The 20,803-nt window shown below is 42.3% G+C and overlaps 1 protein-coding gene across 13 annotated transcripts in view; it reads right to left on the bottom strand.

Moving 5' to 3' along the window:
• Positions 1 to 20,803, bottom strand: part of DOCK9 (dedicator of cytokinesis 9) — a 288,599-nt gene that overhangs the window by 106,007 nt on the left and 161,789 nt on the right. For all 13 annotated transcript variants that reach the window (XM_018056406.1, XM_018056414.1, XM_018056410.1 and 10 more), the window contains exons 6-9: positions 20,256 to 20,351; positions 19,155 to 19,289; positions 13,467 to 13,641; positions 12,476 to 12,543 (exon numbers count right to left, since the gene is read on the bottom strand). In XM_018056406.1, coding sequence (XP_017911895.1) covers positions 12,476 to 12,543; positions 13,467 to 13,641; positions 19,155 to 19,289; positions 20,256 to 20,351 — 474 coding nt within the window. The remainder of the gene's footprint in view (positions 1 to 12,475; positions 12,544 to 13,466; positions 13,642 to 19,154; positions 19,290 to 20,255; positions 20,352 to 20,803) is intronic.

Here is a 20,803-nt window from a genome sequence, read left to right as displayed (position 1 = left end):
TATGTTTGAAAGCTACCCCATCCTGAAGAGCCAGACTGTGGACAACTCTGCCTTTATCTTGGTGGGTCACCTGCACGTCAACAAACAAAGACAGACTATTACTGTGGATAAGTACCGTGTGGTAAGGACAGACACAATGTAAGATCTATGGGGCGGGGGAAAGAGAAGCTAAGACTTGATCCCTGCCCTTGTGAAGACGACAATCGACTGGAAAGTCAAAACCAATGCAAATAAAGCAAAAGAGAATAATTAAGCATTACCATCAAGAAAAGCTTCATAGAGTAATGAAATAGGTGACAAGCTCTGAATGAAGAGGTAGAATTTAGACAGCAAAAAGGAGGAAAACATGCGCATTTCAGATCGAATGAAAAGGATGCACAGAAAGGATAGATAATGAGAGCAGAAAAGAGTCCAAATGGTAGAAAGGACTTACAGTTCAGCCTATGACTTGAGGCTACAAGTAAAGGACGGGGAAGGAAGATGTTCTGGATGGTGGAATAAAGAAAACTATGGCGGATCTTGAGGGACAGCCATTGGTTTCGGTGGCAGGCAAGGGGGGAAATGCTGATTCATTCAATAAATATTCATGAGCACATATTCTATGTCAGGCTAGGGACACAAACATGAGTGAAGTGCAGTCCCTGTCCCCAAGGAACAGGGAAGACAGAATATGAACAGCAATACAAACGGCAAAGGAAACCGTGCACACAGCGAGCCAACCGGCACCAGGGGGTGGCCACAAGAAAGAGCTCCCAGAGGAAAGTCCATCTCGCAGGGTAAGGACATTTGGCCACAAAAGAAGAGAAGGGCATTCTAAGAGGAGGGACTACAGGTATAAAAGCACAAGTTCACACTTGAGCAATTGAGTCATTCATTACAATGAATGGCACATGATGAAAAATGTAGAGAAATGAGTCAGATTTGTATAGTGAGGCCTGGGGATTTCATTAAGAATCCAGAATCCAGAATCAAAAAATTCTGCCATGTTTTCATCAAGGGAATAAAATAACCTGTTTTGCATTTTACAATAGATCTGCCCCACGGGTAGGGCTGAAGTAATGGATTAAAAAGGGAAAGACCAGGAGATCCACATGGTCTCTCCCGGGTTATGACAACAGGCTCCTAGCCTCACAGCAAGGCCCAGAACAAATCCCACCTTCCTAGGCTTGGGTGGCCTGCTGGCTGACAATTAATCTGGGAGGAAGAGCAGGTTTATTGAGAAGGTGGTAGACTGGATTCTGGAGATGCCTGTGGGATTTCTAACTGGTAACATCCAGTAGACAGCCAGAAAGATGCAATGTGAACACAGGGTGGGGAGGAAGGCTGGAATTACAGACAAGGAGAACCTCAGCACAGAAGTCTTGGGGGCTGGGTGAGGGTCCCTGGGGGAAGTCTGAAAGCAAGTCTGTGGACAAACCCAGAGGCCCCAACACTGAAGGGATGGACAGAAGAAAAGACACATGGCGGCAGCGATGGGGGCTGGAGCAGTGTGATCTGGGAACAGGCAGAAGAGGAAGCTTCTAGGAGAGTCACAAGACAGAAGTCATCTCCAGCCACCTTATGCCTCACACCTGATGCCTCTAAATCTATACCCTGCTCTTCCTGGCAGTCAGAGCTCTTAATAAAACGCCCTCTCTCATCTGCTCCTGTGCTCAAAGATCATGAGTCATATCTCGGCACACAATCAGCAGTGACAACGACTGGAGAGGGTGTCTAGTCCTCTCTGCTGGTAGCTTACCGAGGTCTATTATCACATATCTAATCATGGCCAATTGGAAATTAAGCATCTTCTTCATTTTCCCAGCCATGGAGTTATTCTAAAATGTTTTCAGCCATGATGCAAGGGCTTCCCTGGTGGCTCAGACAGTAAAGAATCTACCTGTAATGCAATGACCCAAACTCTATCATGACTGTATTTAAACAACTGTCTACATCGAGCAGAATGAAATGACCACCAGAATATCAGCTAAGAAACTTGGTATTAGTTCTAGTTCAGTTGTGAACTAGCTGTGTGAACTTGAGCAAGCCACTCAGCCCCCTTGGACTCGGTTTTCATTTCCCAGTAAACATGTTGAACAAGGTGCTGGCTCCAGTCTCCTTCCATGACAAAGTTGATCTTGATCCTCTCCCTGCAGCTTTAAGGCTTCTGGAGGCTCAGGGGCCTTCCTACAGATCAGCTCATGCTTTTGCCCATGGCAGGGCAGCTGGGAGGGGGTGGACAAAGTTTGAAAACTGTCAAGCCCATCATTTTTCCTAGTTTTTCACATCAAAAGGGCCAGAATATGTGCACACAGAATATACTTAACTGAACCCAAAGAAGAATTTGCTTTACTTTGTCCATGAGATTTCCTAACAAAAACATCAGTACTACATCCTGTGAGCCACCACCCACAGTGACACATTCTTCTCCTGAATTTCTGCTGGAGTCTTTGAACAAGGGCAAACTTTATAATCTCAGACACTGGAGCACAGCTGGCATAGTAGCAGGAGAGCGTGCTCGCAGTCATGTCTGACTATGTGATGCCATGGATTGCAGCCCCCCAGGCTCCTCTGTCCATAGAATTTTCCAGGCAAAAATAGTGGAATCGGTTGCCATTTCCTACTCCAGGGGATCTTCCCGAACCAGGGATTGAACCCGAGACTCCTATGTCTCCTGCATTGGCAGGCAGACTCTTTATCATTGAGCCACCAGGGAATGGGTCCTTAATGTAGAAGCATTCCCTGGTGCCTTTCTGAAAGATGTTTGTTGACTCAAGCAGACTAGGAGACGCTAGGAGATGAGAAATGAACAAAGCAAGAATGACTGCTAAGAGCTCCATATAATTGGAGGGCAAACGGGGATGCAGATACACTCAAAAAAAAAAAAAAATCAACTAGCCAAAATAGATTCAAAGCATGCTAATGTTGCCACTAATATCCAAGAGATATATTCTTCACCAGAAAAACCACTTAATGGGGAAGAAGGGACAATGTTAGATGTAAAAATAACCTCAAAGTGTATACTCTACCTTACACACATCGACAGCTCTGCTCTGAGATAGATAAAAAGCAGGCTCAGCTTCTTAAAGTTCCTCCCAGCCCTCCCAAGGCCTCGAGTGCTTTAAAAAGAGGGTACGTCTGATAAACAGTGTTTGAAACAATTACCAAGTAAAACTTAGGCAGTAAGAAAATGTGGCTTTGCCCCAGAGCCAGGGAATAATAAAATACAAGAAGGCATCATAGTGATAAAAGGGGGTATTCATTCATAACAGCCTATGCTAGATATTACCCTAAAAGCCCATTTAAATTTGGTACAACCTTAGGAGGCAAGTCTTATTATTATCCTTGTTTAGGAGAAAACACTGAGGCATGAGGGACATATTTGGAGCAAACACTTTGCTCCAAAGTTTGCTCCAAACTCATAACACTAAATAGAAATCTGGCTTCTAACCAAGGTTGTCTGGTTTCAGTACCAACACTCTTTAATTATTAGACCAGAAAAAATAAAATAGGTAAAGAATATAATTAGGCAAGTCAGGCAGCAAAAAAAAACAAATGGCAAATAAACATGAAAATATGAAAAATATCACTGCTAAGCAGTAAAATAGAAATTAGAGCAGTGAAACATCATTTCTTATTCCTCTGGATGCAGAGAAACGGGAATATGAGTTGTTACAACCTTTTGGAGAAGTAACCTGGTAATATTTAAAGCACTAAAAACATGATAAACTGTGACCCAGAAATCCCACCTTGGGGAATTCCTAGTACTGAAATAAGAGTGTGAGTATTTAAGTTTTATATATGTTACGATGTTTATTGTGCAGTGCTTGTGTAGGCTAAAAACAGAAAATTAACTAGATGCTCGTGAATAGGGAGATGACTAAATAAAGTGTGCAGTAGCCATATTTGGAATATTATGCAGCTATGGAAATGAGTTTGAAGACAAAAGATTGAAGGCAGGAAGAGAAGGGGATGACAGAGGATGAGATCGTTGGATGGCATCACCGACTTGATGCACCTGAGTTTGAGCAAACTCCAGGAGCTGGTGATGGACAGGGAAGCCTGGCATGCTGCAGTCCATGGGGTCACAAAGAATAGGACAAGACTGTGCGACTGAACTGAACTGATGGAAATGAGTGAACTAGACCCTGTATGGCCCTAGAGAGACCCTTAAACAAATATTTTTAAGTGGCAGAGCAAGTTTCAGAGTAATGTATATATCATGAGCACATTAAAAAACAAATAACTAAAACCACTACACATGTGTATGTACGTTTCCATGAACAATTGGTTTAATGAAGGAGAAACTATAACAGGTTAATAACATTGGTGCTCTCAGAAATGTGGGGATGGAGGTTGAAGGGAAAAGATGAACTTTTCTTTATGTGACTTTGAATATTTTTACTTATTATAGAAAACACATTCATTTTCACTTCAGTTCAGTTCAGTCACTCAGTCGTGTCTGACTCTTTGCGACCCCATGAATCGCAGCATGCCAGGCCTCCCTGTCCATCACCAACTCCTGGAGTTCACTCAGACTCACATCCATCGAGTCAGTGATGCCATCCAGCCATCTCATCCTCTGTCGTCCCCTTCTCTTCCTGCCCCCAAGCCCTCCAAGCATCAGAGTTATTTTCACTTAAGTTCTAGTAAAGACAATGAAATAAAATAAATTTTGGTAGTAAGTACTTTGATGAAAGTGAAAGAGAAGAGTGAAAAAGTTGGCTTAAAGCTCAACATTCAGAAAACGGAGATCATGGCTTCCGGTCCCATCACTTCATGGGAAATAGATGGGGAAACAGTGGAAACAGTGGCAGACTTTATTTTTTGGGGCTCCAAAATCACTGCAGATGGTGACTGCAGCCACGAAATTAAAAGACGCTTACTCCTTGGAAGAAAAGTTATGACCAACCTAGACAGCATATTCAAAAGCAGAGACATTACTTTGCCAACTAAGGTCCATCTAGTCAAGGCCATGGTTTTTCCAGTAGTCATGTATGGATGTGAGAGTTGGACTGTGAAGAAGGCTGAGCACCGAAGAATTGATGGTTTTGAACTGTGATGTTGGAGAAGACTCTTGAGAGTCCCTTGGACTGCAAGGAGATCCAACCAGTCCATTCTGAAGGAGATCAGCCCTGGGATTTCTTTGGAAGGACTGATGCTAAAGCTGAAACTCCAGTACTTTGGCCACCTCATGTGAAGAGTTGACTCATTGGAAAAGACTCTGATGCTGGGAGGGATTGGGGGCAGGAGGAGAAGGGGACGACCGAGGATGAGATGGCTGGATGGCATCACCAACTCAATGGACATGAGTCTGAGTGAACTCCGGGAGATGGTGATGGACAGGGAGGCCTGGTGTGCTGCGGTTCATGGGGTCGCAAAGAGTCAGACATGACTGAGTGACTGAACCGAACCGAGCTGAAGTACTTTCACAATCTAAGAGCCCACAAAACAGAACTGCAAAAAAATAGCCCACAGACAATGCTGTCCAGCACTTCTCAAAGTGACAGAAACCAGCCCTGCTCTTCAAATAACCTGAGGTCCGTCCATACTGTGGATGGAAGAATAATGCAATTGCTCCTCCCCAAACCCAGTTGCTGCCATCCTACCCACTGTCCATCTGATACTTTGGGTTCCATGTACAGGAAACCGAGAGGAAAATGGAGAAAGAAAAGTAACGACAGAGCCATCTCTGTAAAAACTGACACTTCTCAGAAATCACAGAAGAGAATGAATTGTCTAAAACAAAAGCCATTCCACCCACTCCTGTAAAGCCCAAGTTTAATCACTAATGATGCACCCTGACAATGGTTTCTTCCTTTCTTCAGTTATGAACCAGCCATTCAAGAGTTCCGAGAAGAACTACTGCAGAGTTTAGGCCTGGTGTGCTGCAGTCCACAGGGTCACAGAGTTGGGCACGACTGAATGACTGAACTGAACAACTTAAGTTTACCTCTGAGCAGGTAAAACAATAGGAGGCCAGAGCATCGTACTTTGAGGGTGAGTCATCAGAAAAATATTCTGACTGTTGGCTCATTCAAACACAATGGGTTGGAAATAGGAAGACTTTGCAAAATCCTTTGAAGTCAGAATATATACTTTTTAATTTACAGAGCTGTCATGATTCGTTTCTACTACTTCCCTGATATTTAACTCCCTGGGACTACTATCGCACCCTCTGTGACACAAAGCTGCAATAAAACATTCTAGATAAGGAAGCCCAAGAAATGGAATGCCAGCTGACCTCACAAACACAACCCTAGCCAATTCCTTTGTGTCGTAACACAATGACATAGTTTTCTGGACTAGGATACAGGGAAGGAAGCATTTATTACAATGTGGTTTAAAAACTCAGAGAAGGTGTCTGAAATTCTTTGGTTTCTAACAAATACTTGTGAGCTTGGCACCCTGATGCTTACTGAACCTCAGTCAGACTATAAAATCTGAAACACCACACTCTAGTCTGCATTCAACTGTGTAAAATTTACCTAGGAAGGTAAATTCATTCCCTAAAAACAAGTTATACAGTAATAGGATGGGAGCAATTTTGGTTTAGCATTAAACAATGGTTCTCTTTCCCAACCACTTGGGGAGACCAAATTAAGATTGAGCGGCTGTTTTTGAGTACAGCAAGAACACAAAAATAGAAAAGTTATGGAGGAAAATATAAGGAGAATGAGAGTTTTCTTCATACTATCTTTACACAGGAGACGATATATATATGTGTGTGCATAGTCATTCCAATGTTACCTAAGGTAAATGTAACCAGAAAAAAAATATTTATCAAATAAATAGTAATCAGGTTTACCATATTACCCCTTGACACTGAAGAGGAGAAACCAATCAACTAACTTTAACTACAGTTTGTATATTTAATAAACATGTTTATAAGACTATGTACTCTTGATACTTTAAATGCTGGTACATTTAAAACAAACAAATATTTGGTTCTGTGTTAGACAACAAAAGGCAAAGAACAGGTTTTAGCGTATACACAGTATGCCCCCATCAGAAAACAATGAAAATGTCCAGTACTAGATGTACCAGCAACCAAAGGGCCAGGAATATACAAAATATGCCCAAAACCTGAGTTCACATCACTCCTACTGTATGTCAAGGGCCCCTGCATTACATTCCACAATGAAATATCAACTATTTTTGTACTAAAACAACTTCCTGTCGCTCACATCCTGTTTGGTTATGTCTCAATCACAGCAGAAAACAAAAGCTGAGGCAACAGGATGAATGAAGCAGAAAGAGGGGCTGCGCTGAGGAGCCTGCCATTAAATTACACCTTGGCCTGCCCCCATTGTTCTAGTCCTTTCTCTGCAATCCAGCTCAAAGGTGACCTGACCTCCCCATGGACCCCACTACTGACCCCTTAACTTCCTCATCCCCTTGACTAAACTCTCCCTTCTCGTACAGCTGTGGGACTACAGCCTTGCTCCCCACCTCCCCCGATTCAGTCTCAGATTCTGCAGCTCTGGAATCCATTCCTTCTAAAATCAGGATAACCAATGATCAATCAACCTTCCTCCTTTCTTAACAGGTACCGATGATCCCCGCTCCAGAAACACTGAAGGGAGTTGGAAACAGTCAAAACCACTCACACTCGGGGCCCTGGATGATGGAGGGGCTGAGAGCCAGGCACACAGGTGCCTGAGCCCCTCATACTGTATTTGGCCACCAAGCAGGCGCCTGGACAAGAGGTCTCGCTGACAGACACCTGCCCCACAGGGTCAGCTGCTGCACCACAGCATGCCGATGAGCGATGGCACAGCTTAATTTTTCTTTTTCCCTTTGAAAATTACCTTCTGCCTTTTTCTACCTTCTTTAAGTAAAATGGTTTTAGAACACTTGAGAGCTGGCATGAGATAGGCTGGCGGGTGGGGAGGGGGAACAACAGTTAAGCCCCTTATCAGTTCAGTCGCTCCGTCATGTCCGACTCTTTCTGACCACATGAATTGCAGCATGCCAGGCCTCCCTGTCCATCATCAACTCCCGGAGTTTACTGAAACTCATGTCCATCGAGTAGGTGATGCCATCCAGTCATCTCATCCTCTGTTGTCCCCTTCTCCTCCTGCCCCCAATCCCTCCCAGCATCAGGGTCTTTTCCAACGAGTCAACTCTTCACGTGAGGTGGCCAAAGTATTGGAATTTCAGCTTCAGCATCAGGCTTTCCAATGAACACCCAGGACTGATCTCCCTTAGGATGGACTGGTTGGATCTCCTTGCAGTCCAAGGGACTCTCAAGAGTCTTCTTCAACACCACAGTTCAAAAGCATCAATTCTTCAGTGCTCAGCTTTCTTCACAGTCCAACTCTCACGTCCATACATGACCACTGGAAAAACCACAGCCTTGACTAGATGGACCTTTGTTGGCAAAGTAATGTCTCTGCTTTTCAATATGCTATCTAGGTTGGTCATAGCTTTCCTTCCAAGGAGTAAGCATCTTTTAATTTCATGGCAGCAATCATCATCTGCAGTGATTTTGGAGCCCAAAAAAATAAAGTCTGACACTGTTTCCACATCTATTTCCCACGAAGTGATGGGACCAGATGCCATGATCCTCGTTTTCTGAATGTTGAGCTTTAAGCCAACTTTTTCACTCTCCTCTTTCACTTTCATCAAGAGGCTTTTTAGCTCCTCTTCACTTTCTGCCATAAGGGTGGTGGCATCTGCATATCTGAGGTTATTGATATTTCTCCTGGCAATCTTGATTCCAGCTTGTGCTTCTTCCAGCCCAGCGTTTCTCATGATGTACTCTGCATAGAAGTTAAATAAGCAGGGTGACAATATACAGCCTTGACGTACTCCTTTTCCTATTTGGAACCAGTCTGTTGTTCCATGTCCAGTTCTAACTGTTGCTTCCTGACCTGCATATAGGTTTCTCAAGAGGCAGGTCAGATGGTCTGGTATTCCCATCTTTTTCAGAATTTTCCACAGTTTATTGTGATCCACACAGTCAAGGGCTTTGGTATAGTCAATAAAGCAGAAATCAATGTTTTTCTGGAATTCTCTTGCTTTTTCCAAGATCCAGCAGATGTTGGCAATTTGATCTTTGGTTCCTCTGCCTTTTCTAAAACCAGCTTGAACATCTGGAAGTTGACGGTTCACGTACTACTGAAGCCTGGCTTGGACAATTTTGAGCATTACTTTTACTAGCATGTGAGATTGCAATTATACGGTAGTTTGAGCATTCTTTGGCATTGCCTTTCTTTGGGATTGGAATGAAAACTGACCTTTTCCAGTCCTGTGGCCACTGCTGAGTTTTCCAAATTTGCTGGCATATTGAGTGCAGCACTTTCACAGCATCATCTTTCAGGATTTGAAATAGCTCAACTGGAATTCCATCACCTCCACTAGCTTTGTTCGTAGTGATGTTTTCTAAGGCTCACTTGACTGTACATTCCAGGATGTCTGGCTAAAGCCCATTATGCTGTACTTTTTAGATTTCGACCATGACTCGAAGTAAGAAATACATTTACATCACAACCACACACACACATACTCTCTCTCTCTCCATATATACATGTTTATATGCATGATATATAGTATCTTAATATCTATCATTATTAAGGGGAGGGCACTTTAGTATTCTCTATGCAATTCTATCCACTTTTTTATTCTGGGTCACATACTGTTGAGCTTAAAAAGCCTGCCACAAAGAGTACGTATATATGCTTCCATTTTTAGGAAGTTCTAGAAGAGTTAGAACTAATCTATGGTGATAGAGGTCAAAACGGTAAGGGTATCAGCTGAGACGGAGGATACAAGACAGTCTGCTGAGGTGCTGGAAATGTTCTATATGTTGACATGGGTGGGGGTTCTGTGGGTGTGCCAACGTGAAATCCAGCAAGCTATACACTTAGTGCCTGGGCACGTCACTCTATGTAAGTCCTACTTCAGTTAAAAGAAAAAATTAATAAATAAAACATTAAAACAAAAAATAAATGAGAAATGGAGGTTAAAACCAATTTAATTACCTTTTACCAATTAAAATAGCTTCAGCTAAGTTGGTCGTTACCCACTGTTTGAAAACAGCTTCAAATCTATCTTATAAATATACTCTTTAAAGAATAAATGTATGTGATCTATGTCTCCTTTAAGTCTGGCAACCAAGGAATTCTAAATCATGCTGTCCAGGTAGCAGTAGTCAATAAGAGAAAAAAGGAAGGCACGGCTCTTATATGTCTTCACAGGAAAAATACAGACTTCTACTTAATATTAAGCTCAAAGAAAAGCTATGACAAACCTAGTCAGCATACTAAAAAGCAGAGACATTATTTCACCAACAGAGGTCCACAAAGTCAAAGCTATGGTTTTTTCAGTAGTCATGTATGGATGTGAGAGTTGTACCATTAAGAAAGATAAGCACCAAAGAATTGATGCTTTTGAACTGTGGTGTTGGAGAAGACTCTTGAGAGTCTTTTGGGCTGCAAGGAGATCAAACCAGTCCATCCTAAAGGAAATCAGTCCTGAATATTCACTGGAAGGATTGATTCAGATTGATGCTTTTGAACTGTGGTGTTGGAGAAGACTCTTGAGAGTCTTTTGGGCTGCAAGGAGATCAAACCAGTCCATCCTAAAGGAAATCAGTCCTGAATATTCACTGGAAGGATTGATTCAGATTGATGCTGAAGCTGAAGCTCCAATATTTTAGCCCCCTGATGCGAAGAGCTGAGTCATTAGAAAAGACCCTGATGCTGGGAAAGATTGAGGGCAAGAGGAGAAAGGGGCGACAGAAGATGAGATGGTTGGATGGCATCACTGACTCAATGGACAAGAGTTTGAGCAAGCTCTGGGAGATAGTGAAGGACAGGGAAGCCTGGCATGCTGCCGTCCATGGGGTCACAAAGAGTTGGACACAACTGAGTGACTGAACAACAACAGTAACAAAGCTCAAATAATATGAGCCTTCTCTTAGGTGTCCACTGTGTTCACCCAGTAAATGGACAAAGTTACTTTTTTGAATTATAGGCTGAACTGCATATATTATCTGTTTTAACAAACATTTTGCTTTGAGAAATCACAAACCCCAAAACATCCAGAAACAAAAAAGAAATCTCAACGTAAATATGGTACACAAAAGTTCATAACACAAACAAACACATAAGCCAAAACTCTTCCAGCCTAGAAGGTTACAATGGTGGCACTAAAATTAGCTTTAATAGGCAGGTGCTAAAAAGACACTCTGGTAACAGTCAAGTTCCAAAGAAAAACAATATTCTCAAGTCCCAGCCAGGGAGGTAAGTTTTATATTTTAGAACAGCTATGTTGTCTTAAAGTAAAGGTCAATGTTGAATGCCAGTCTATTTATAATGGTATATAGATAAACCATGTTTTCTATTACAGTGTTTAAGATGTGGGTGTGTAGGGTCTCTATTTCACTGTATTCTCACACACAAAAAAGAGACAGAATAAAAAGGGAATAACAGAGTAAGAATATAAAGGGCCAAAGAAGACAAAGATATTTCTCTCATTTAAAAAGAATCATTCAGCGATGCACACAAGGAGACAAGTACAAGGACATTCACTGTAGCATTGTTGGTAATAGAAAAAAAATGAAAATAAGAGAACTGCTAAAATAAAATGCTTACACATGCAATAAAGGGTATGAATTCGATCTATATATCAACTTGGATGGATCTCAAAAATGAGGCTGAATTAAAAATAAAAGCAAGTACAGAAAACTACGTAATCATTTACATAACATTTTAAACATGCAACACACAGCTGTATATTATTATGATAGATATACTAGTAAAGATAAGAAAAACAAAAAGAGGTATCCCTAGAAAATCCATACAGTGGTTGTCTCTAGATGAGGCTGTAAGGGAAGAAGGGAATGGAGTAAGGATGATGCTTAAAAAAATAATTTCGACTATAAAGGATATTTTATTTCTTTAAAAGATACTGAAACTGAAAGAACAATACAGTAACAGGTGTGGAATCTGGGTGGTGGGAATGTGGATGTTTCAATCTTTTCTGTGCTTTTCGGTAATTTCTGAGCTTCTCAAAATCATATTAAAAAAACAGGTATAACTATTTTGTTCTTCCATTTAGAGTGACCCAGGAACAATTCATATAACTCAGGCAACTCTTTTTGGTTCAGTAACAAGATTACTAGTAATACAGATCCATCCTCTTTGGAATTGTCTCTATTAACTTAAATAAGAGAGCATATGCGTGAACACAGACATGTTACCATGGAAACATTTACCTGTGCATCTTGGTTATTTCTTCAATATGTGTAATGTGGTATGAAATATCATGGAGGGAAAATAAAGAAGAACAAAAAAAGAATATGTCACAAGGCACTTTCTGGAAAACAAACTGAAACCCGACTCGGGTCAGCAACGGTATTTTACCTCACCAAAGCCTGTGGTCAAAAATTCGCAGTAACCGCACCATGAGTTTAGTAGTTCACTACCATGTATTTGTGAAGCATTTCAACACCATCCTATGAAGAGTGGAAGATTTAACATGAGGTTACCTTGGCAAGTTCAGGCAGGTAGCTATCTAAACTGGAACCAGAACCTTCCAATTTGCTTTGTTCATCATCTAAAACAGTAAAAGAGATCACCCAAGTCACTTGTAGTTGAATGTATCTTATTTAAAACAGGAGAAGGAAGGCTGTTTCTCTTATGTGGCCTGGAACACTGTGGTTTTCAATCTGGATACCCAACAGAAACACCTCAGGGCTTTTAAAAACTGCTGATGCCAGGCCCAGGGGTGAGCGCAGAATATTTGATGGTGGAACAGCACGGGCAGTGTTTAAGCAGAACTGTCATTAGCTATGGACAGCAGGCCACGTGGCCACACCCACTGGGCCAACTAAAACAGAATCTCTGGTGGGAGAAAGGGAAGGGCATCTGTTAAAGGTTCCCAGGCACTTTTAAGGCACAGCCAGCAGGGTTGGGAATCACCTGTCTAAGGGCCTGAAATAAAATGTGAATTGTCAAGAATGTAGCCAGATTTCCCCACCCACTGATTTAATCTGTGGCTTCTGCCCATTCTAACCCTGACTTGAAAATTTCAAAGGATATGATTAATGATAACAATAAAAACCATAATTAGCATTTTAAGTGCTGACTCTCGGCCAGGCACTTGAGATTCATTATCTTGCTTAACCTTCCCACCAACCAGCAAGTTCCGTTTTTATTCCTACTTTACAAGTGAGTAAACCAAGGCTCTGAAAACAGGGAGCTCGCCTGAGGTCTCACCACTGACGACTGGTATTGCTGGGACTTGAACTCAGGTCTTCCTTTCTGCCTCCAAAGCTGTGGTTCTTCCCATTACACGATTTCCTTACACAAATGATGTCAGCGTAGGACATCCTACTGTAAGGCCAACAGCCCATCTGTAAGGAGCTCACGTGTGTCCCACTTCCATGTACCTGTCAGTAATCTACTTCCTGCATCCTCTGGGGAAAGGGAAGACACAGTGGAGCGTTCGCACACCTGGAGAGAGCCACACCTCCCTACCTTCATGAGAGTCTCCGTTCCGCTTTTCCTGCATCGCAGCTTCAAAGTTGAGCTGGAGAATCTTGTTCAGAATTGTGATCCACTCTTCCATCTCCACTTCACTGTCTGCTGCCAATAAGTAACTACTTTTGTCCTGCATCTTGAGCTCAAAAGCAAAACGTCTGACTTTGTTGTTCTGAAAGGGGGAAGGAGGGAAAGAAACATTTTAGAAGAATTGGGACACCCTTGAAAATTCTCTTTATTGTCTGCTGGTGAGTACTATCTCACCGGCATTTCAGATTGAGTCATTTAAAAAAGCAAGCCCCTTCCCCTTCAGCCCTCATCACTCTCCACCTTCCCTGATTTATCTTCTTCGTGGCTTTATTTTCCCATCTGACACATTACAGGTTTTACATTTATCTTATTTGCTGTCTGGACCATCCAATGGAATGGGAGCTCCTCAGGGCAGAGATTTCTGTTCTTCCCTCCTTCAACCCTGTTTCTAGAACACTGCCTGGCAGGTAATAGGCCCTTGAAAAATATCTGAATGAATGAAAGTTCACTGAAAATTTTCAATTTCTCTAGCTCCTATTTTTTTTTAATGAAGTAATATGTGGTATCACATTTTTAAAGCAAACCATTATCAGTGGACTTCCATGGTGGCTCAGATGGTAAAGAATCTGCCTGCAATGCAGGAGACCCAGGTTCGATCCCTGGGTCAGGAAGACCCCTTGGAGAAGGGAAAGGCAACCCACCCCAGTATTCTTGCCTGGAGAATCCTATGGACAGAGGAGCCTGGCGGGCTGCCGTCTGTGGGGTTGCAAAGAGTTGGACACGATTGAGCGACAAACACTACTAAACACTGCTATTATTTAGCAGTAGGTTTGACTTTGTTACCTGGAACTTTCTCACCACTTAAGAGTCTCAGAAGGTATTTAGACACCAGGCCTCCCTTCCCCCAGCTTCCCTCATGCCCCCAGCTTTTCTGCCCAAAGTATAAAAACCGTAATCCATGTGCACTGTATTCAAAGGATGAATGTGCTGGGAGACCAGGGTTTCTGCATCTGGGCACTGCTGACTCCTGGGCCCTCTGTTAACGGGAACAGTCCTGGGCCCTGCAGCCTGTGTGGAAGCAGCCTGGCCTTACCCCTGGATGCCAGTAGCATACCTCCCAGCTGTGATGATACAAACTTGCCTCCAGATAATATCAATCTTCCCCTGGGGGTACAATCACCCTGGGGCCTGCACTAGACAGAGGTTCAGCTCCGAGGAGTATGACACAAGACTCCTGGCGAGGACAGGGTGAGGGACGTGACGTCACACACTGCCACCTACGTGCTGGGGCCAGGCAGACAGCTCACTCATTAAAATGCTGACTGGTTAGCCGCTGGCCCTGGGGGGCCTCAGTGAAGGTCTCAGAGACAGGGTGGCCTCCCAAAGGCGGCTCTGAGTCCTCTACAGCATGGGTTTCAGGAGAGAGCTGCTCCTGAGGAGCATGTGGACCATCATGCCATGGGCGCACTTCACAGCAAGCGTCACAGGAGGGGTTGAAGGCGGGTGTGAAAGGAGTTCTCAGCACTCCTCATGAACTTCTTATTAGAAAAATACGGTAAACGTGGGGCTAGCAGCAGGTCTTGATTCCCAGTTATTCCTCTCTCTGAGCCTCAGATTCATTCTCCACAAAATAAGTGTAATCAACTTCAAGGTCCTAAAATAGGGGCTCAAGATTCATTTCGGGTCTATTTTTTAATTTTAGTTTAGGCATTTCTTTGAACTCACAGCATTGATCAACTAACTTTTTTACAATGTCCAAAAGCAATATTAGGGAAAAAAAACAAACCTGTAACACTTAAGCCATTAATTTTGGTGATTAGCTTACAAACAGATATGGAGATAGAAACAAATGATTTAAAATTTTTGAAGCCTTAGATACAATTCATTAAATGCAAAATGCCATCCACCACACCTACAAAAAGAATATAAAGGAAGTGATGGCCACTGAGTTCAGAACCGTAGAGTCTGAAATATGCTCCAGAGACAAAATGATCAGGAATTCTTTGCTGCACACCATCTATGTGTTGACTCTGTACTGCAGACCATCTATGCACTACTCTGCATTGCAGACCATCTATGCACTGACTCCATATTGCAGACCATCAATATACTCTGCTGAAAACAGGCATCGCAACTATCTTATAAAACAAAAGCAATTATTTCTACTTTCCACATGATGTTACCAATTATATATCATTTTGCTTTAAACATTTTTTTAAAAAGTCAGTGATAGAAAATTCAACTAAAATGTAACTGAAAAGGTCTCTCAGGTTAAGAATACAAATGAAACTCCCACTTGGGAATCCCACACAAGAAGTTACTTCACTGTCATTGATAATGCACTCTGGTCTGCCTCCCTTTATGTGGTGAATAAATATTCTTTGATATAATTTGGTTTACATAGTGGCAGCTTTCAGCTGAGGCTGGGTCACAAGCTGAGTGCACCATGGGGTCAATTAGCTGTTGATGCAAAGATAATTTTCAGTGGACATTAAGGGGTGCTGTCATCTCGACCTAGGGCCTAGGTACACTTTCCTGTATTCCACCCCCTTTTAAAATTTCAGTCCTGCACAGTGTTTGTGGGTTTCTGCTGTTGTTATAACCATCAGTAATTTAAAAGACCAGGATTTAACTAAAATTTTGTATTTCTGGTTTTCCTAAAAAAAACTCAGATGATCTAGCAGCCTTGAGCTGGCAGGGCCACCAGCAGCATCAGCTCCCCATTGAAGGGAGCCCTTGTGTTCCAGTTCGTCAGAGTCCCCAGCATTCCCCATTGCTTTACAAGCACACCTCTTCCACCTAACTTATTGGTTTGGCACCTGCAGCCATCTGAGTCTGGACCCATCTGGACCCCTAACTTCCATGCTCACTGTGATGAAACAACAAAGTCTGGACTTCTCCCATTATTAACTACTAGAAAACTGGGCAAAAGAGATGAAATAACTGTTTCCAGATATTTTGCAACCATCAGTGCAGCCCTATGATCTCCGATAAAGGAAATGAATGAGGTGAGCCCTATCAGCACCTTAGCTCTCTGCCTGGACCCAGAAAGGCGAGCCTGAACAGAGTCCAACAGTTCTGCTGACTGAAGAGACTGTCCAGAGTTCACAAGATGTAGGTGAACAGAACACGCAGGACAGAGTCTCCAGAACAAGATCAGAGTTCTCAGCACACACAGACAACAGAGACCCAAACTTAGTAACAACACATTCATTGTGTGGTTTCTGTTTATATGTTATGCTTCACCAAAAAAGCTACTAAAAAAAAACAAAAACAAAAACAAAAACAAAGTCAAGACACAATAACCTAAACTTCAGGTTACCATCCATTAGGGATAAAGAGAAGATTAATAGGGAATAAGAATGGCATCAGACTCCAAAAGTAACACTAGCACCTAGAAGACAATGGAAGATCTTCAATGTCTAACTAAGGTAAATTTCACCTTGGATTTTGATACCCAGCCAAACTGTCAATCAAGTATGAATGCAAAACTATAGGTGTCTGTAGACAGACTAACTAAAAAACTAAGATCCTATGAATAATTTCCCAGGAAGCAATTGGAGGATGTGTTCCTCTCAAGTTAGAAAGCAAAGGGTGAAAGAAGATGACACAGGATCCTGAAAACAGGGACTCTGACACAGGGAGGAAGGCAAAGGGAATTTTCAGGATGGTGACTGTACAGAGTCACCATCAGATTAGATCAGGAAGGAGGACTGCAGGAGCTGAAATCCTCTCTAGCATCACATAACATCTACAGTTGATGAACAAAGAGAAGCAAACATTCCTTATCTAGCAATATGGACATAGAGCCCAGAAAAAATTTAAAAATACTGGGAAAAGTTGAAAATGATCATTTCAGGGAGTGGGGAGTGGGCAAAGTGAGGGTGATGCTGGCAGGAATGTACCTTTAGTGCTTCCTCTCTGTGCTCTTTGACATTTAAACCAAATGAACATACTATTTTGGATGAAAACAAAATTTAATTCTAAATAAACGTGTCAATACATAAGCAAGGGCCAAACCAGAGAGCTGTGTCTCTAACCTTAGTTACACTGGCCCCACAAAACAACCCTTCTTAAAGGACTGAGCTTTGGGCCGATGTCATCAGCAGATACTGACTCATTTTAAGGAAGCATTCTCTGATCACGGTGACTGCGTCTATTGTGAGGAGTCGTCAAGGAGATTGTTCATTAATCACACAGTGCTCTCTGTATGAGGGCCCCTAAGAGAAATGTCTGAATGGGCTTCATTCTGAGATTACTCGGGCAGCTTCTGACTAATTGGGTTGTTTGTATCTACAGACTCTGTACAACCAAACGGGTCTCCGAACTAGAAAGCGCAGAGCCAGTGTGTCACCCACCCATAGAAGGTGTTAGTTCTTTAAAATATATGCTTTTCCCTCAAATTAATCCCACCTCGTCTCTTCCCTACTCTGACTCCTGGTTCACCTTTCACACCCACCTTAAATTTATAATATCCTATATTTTTGGTATCTTTGCAAATTGCTACCTTAGATCTTCCTGGGAAATGGGAGGGGAGGGGATAAGTGGATGGACGGATGAAGGTGCAGATGGAGAAACTGCCAACCTGCTTTCAAAGGCAATTCCGCACAGGTACGGAAGGAGCCACATCAAACTGTTAACGGCAGCTCTTTGAGAAAGGGAAAGATGGGGGCCAACAGGGACTTCTGCACTACCTGTACTATCTAATCTTCTATAAAATTAACATGCTCATGTACTGCGTGTGTGCTAAGTCACTCCAGTCTGTGACCCTATGGCCTGTAACCCACCAGGCTCCTCTGTCCATGGGATTTTCCAGGCAAATATACTAGAGTGGGTTTCCATGTCCTTCACCAGGGCACCTTCCTGACCCAGGGATTGAACCCATGTCTCTTACATCTCCTGCACTGGCAGGCGGGTTCTTTACCACTAGTGCCATCTATCATGTATAATTAAAATAACATTTAAGATTCACTCTACAACTGTAACAGCACTTATGGCAACAAAAATACCTAATATTGGCTGAATGCTTACCAAGTGCCAGCACTGTTCTAAGCTCTTTACATGTATTGATTAATCCTCTCCATAACCACATTCAGTGCTATCACTAGCCCCATTTAACAAATGAGGAAACTGAGGTGCAGAGAAGTTAAATCATATCTCCAAGGTTACAGAGCTGGTCAGTGGTAGAATGGGGATATGAACTCAGTCTGCACCTGAAACCCAACTTCTTGATCAATATATATGATGATAAAAGTCATCACTGAGATGCTAAGAACTGTCCTGAATATTTCCAAGTTAATTCATCCAATCCTTTAACTTTTTTACCCTACTAAGGAAATATCATTATCTGAATTTTGCATATGAACAAACTTCAGTCAATAGCTGGTCCAAGGTCACACAGTTAAAAAGTAGATGAGCCAGGTTTTAAGAAGAAAAACATTTGCCAGAGCACTCGGGCCTCCTACAACATAATTCTGTCTGTCTCGCACCCACTGTCTTCTAAACTGATGAAAAACAAACTCAATTTTTACATCTGCCATTATATTTCTACCACAAATATAGCCATTTTTGAAAGTGTTTGCTTAAATCTGCTAATTCATAGACAGTATTTTTATAAATGAGAAAACTCAATGATAAAACTTGTTTCATATTTACCTGAACCACACCCATACAGGAGTCGAGAAATATTGATCCTTTTGGTTCCTTGGAGATCTTTTCATCTTTATAAAAATTCAAATTGTAGGACCCATCACCAAGTTGAATCAGGTGGAAAAATCGTCTTTTAAATGACTGAGAGAAAAATACACACACAGTGATTGTTTCAAAATGAAAGGAGCCACAATCTCTCTCAATAACTCACAATGATGCCCTGACGTAAAAACCATTTCAGTTCTCTCCAAAACAAATCTCATTCTGGCCAGCACCCAGGTAGCTGGGTGAGTTAAGATTCTCCATCGCATCTAATAATTTCCCTGCATTTAAATTCTGAGGGGCTGGTTCACTTAACATTCCTGGGTCATTTTTCTCACCCAGAGAATCAGAGATTTTTTACATAACCACCCAGAATCAGGGCAGTGAGTTCTGATTTGGGATGCAGCTGGAAAGGATGGAAACTTTCTCAAATCCCCAGGGTTTCTCGCTCAGAGTCGAAAGTGTTCTCGGCCTCACGATACTGGACAACTTTTCAGCCTCAGGGTTATGACAGTCAGCATTTCCCCTGATTTAATTTTATCTCTCCTGCCCATCCCACCTCCCTTCTATTGCTTCTCTTTACTATTAATTCTGGTCTTTCTCTTCTCCTACTTCTCTCCTGGATAGTTTTTACACTAGTTTTACTTTTCTCTTGGCAGCCTCCTTTCCAACTTAACCATATTTCCTTAGTCATTGATTTCCATTTTTCTTGATTTTGTTGCAGAAAAGCAAAATTGCTTAGGTGTAGCTCCTTGGTGATGCTCTACGAGGTACTGAGTACCCCTTTTGTAATCAACACAGAGAAAGAAAGGCTATATGGCAACTGCACCTTCACACTAGCCTCCCAATAATCTTGTCACACTGGTGGTCGGGGGGTGACAAGTGGAAGGGGGTGGAAACTGTACCAGTGAGGGTCGATCACTGATCACCAGGGAAGCATCTAATTAACCAGACAATGTCACTTTTGTTGGGAGGAACAGCATACCCATTCATCTTGAGCATCATTCCAAGACCTACAGCAGAAAGGGCTTAATCAGGGGAGAGCAGGGTGATGGGCCTCCTTACCCTCATGGTCACACTTATTGCACTGTTCATGTTGCCTTTGTATAGCCAGCCGTGCTTGGTGATCCCACCCTTCTGAGAGCCGAGGGAGGCGGCATCCTAGGAGAGAAGGACACCACTGTCAATCTCCCATTATCACTGATGGCAGATCGGTTCAATTCATGCCAGGTGGCCCCTCACTCCTTTACTGGAAACCGCCTGGCACTTATACCTACTAAGTTCACTTACCAGTAAATAAGGGGGACAAGCCTAAATTTCTGCAAACTCCAGTCCATTAAAAAGCAAAGCTTGTTCCAGTCCAAGTTGTTTCATTTTTAAGTGTTTAATGAGCCACAGAAAGTACATACCATACTCGACCACTGAAGTTGTAAGGTCTCGCCCAGTTTCATGAAAAATGTTTTCACATTACACTCCCCTAGAGTTGGAAGACAAAAGCAAATTTCTGGAAAACTTCCCAGAGGCTTAGTTCAGGGAAAGGTGAATAAGAAAGGAAGGAAATATGAGGCAATAGAGAAAGGAGAGATAAAATGCTGGGCCAATAGAAAAGAGGG

The sequence above is a fragment of the Capra hircus genome, chromosome 12 (assembly GCF_001704415.2).
Source record: "Capra hircus breed San Clemente chromosome 12, ASM170441v1, whole genome shotgun sequence".
In the NCBI taxonomy this organism is placed as follows: domain Eukaryota; kingdom Metazoa; phylum Chordata; class Mammalia; order Artiodactyla; family Bovidae; genus Capra; species Capra hircus.
The sequence above is the reverse complement of the archived record's forward strand: the minus strand, read 5'-3'. Positions and strand labels throughout refer to the sequence as shown.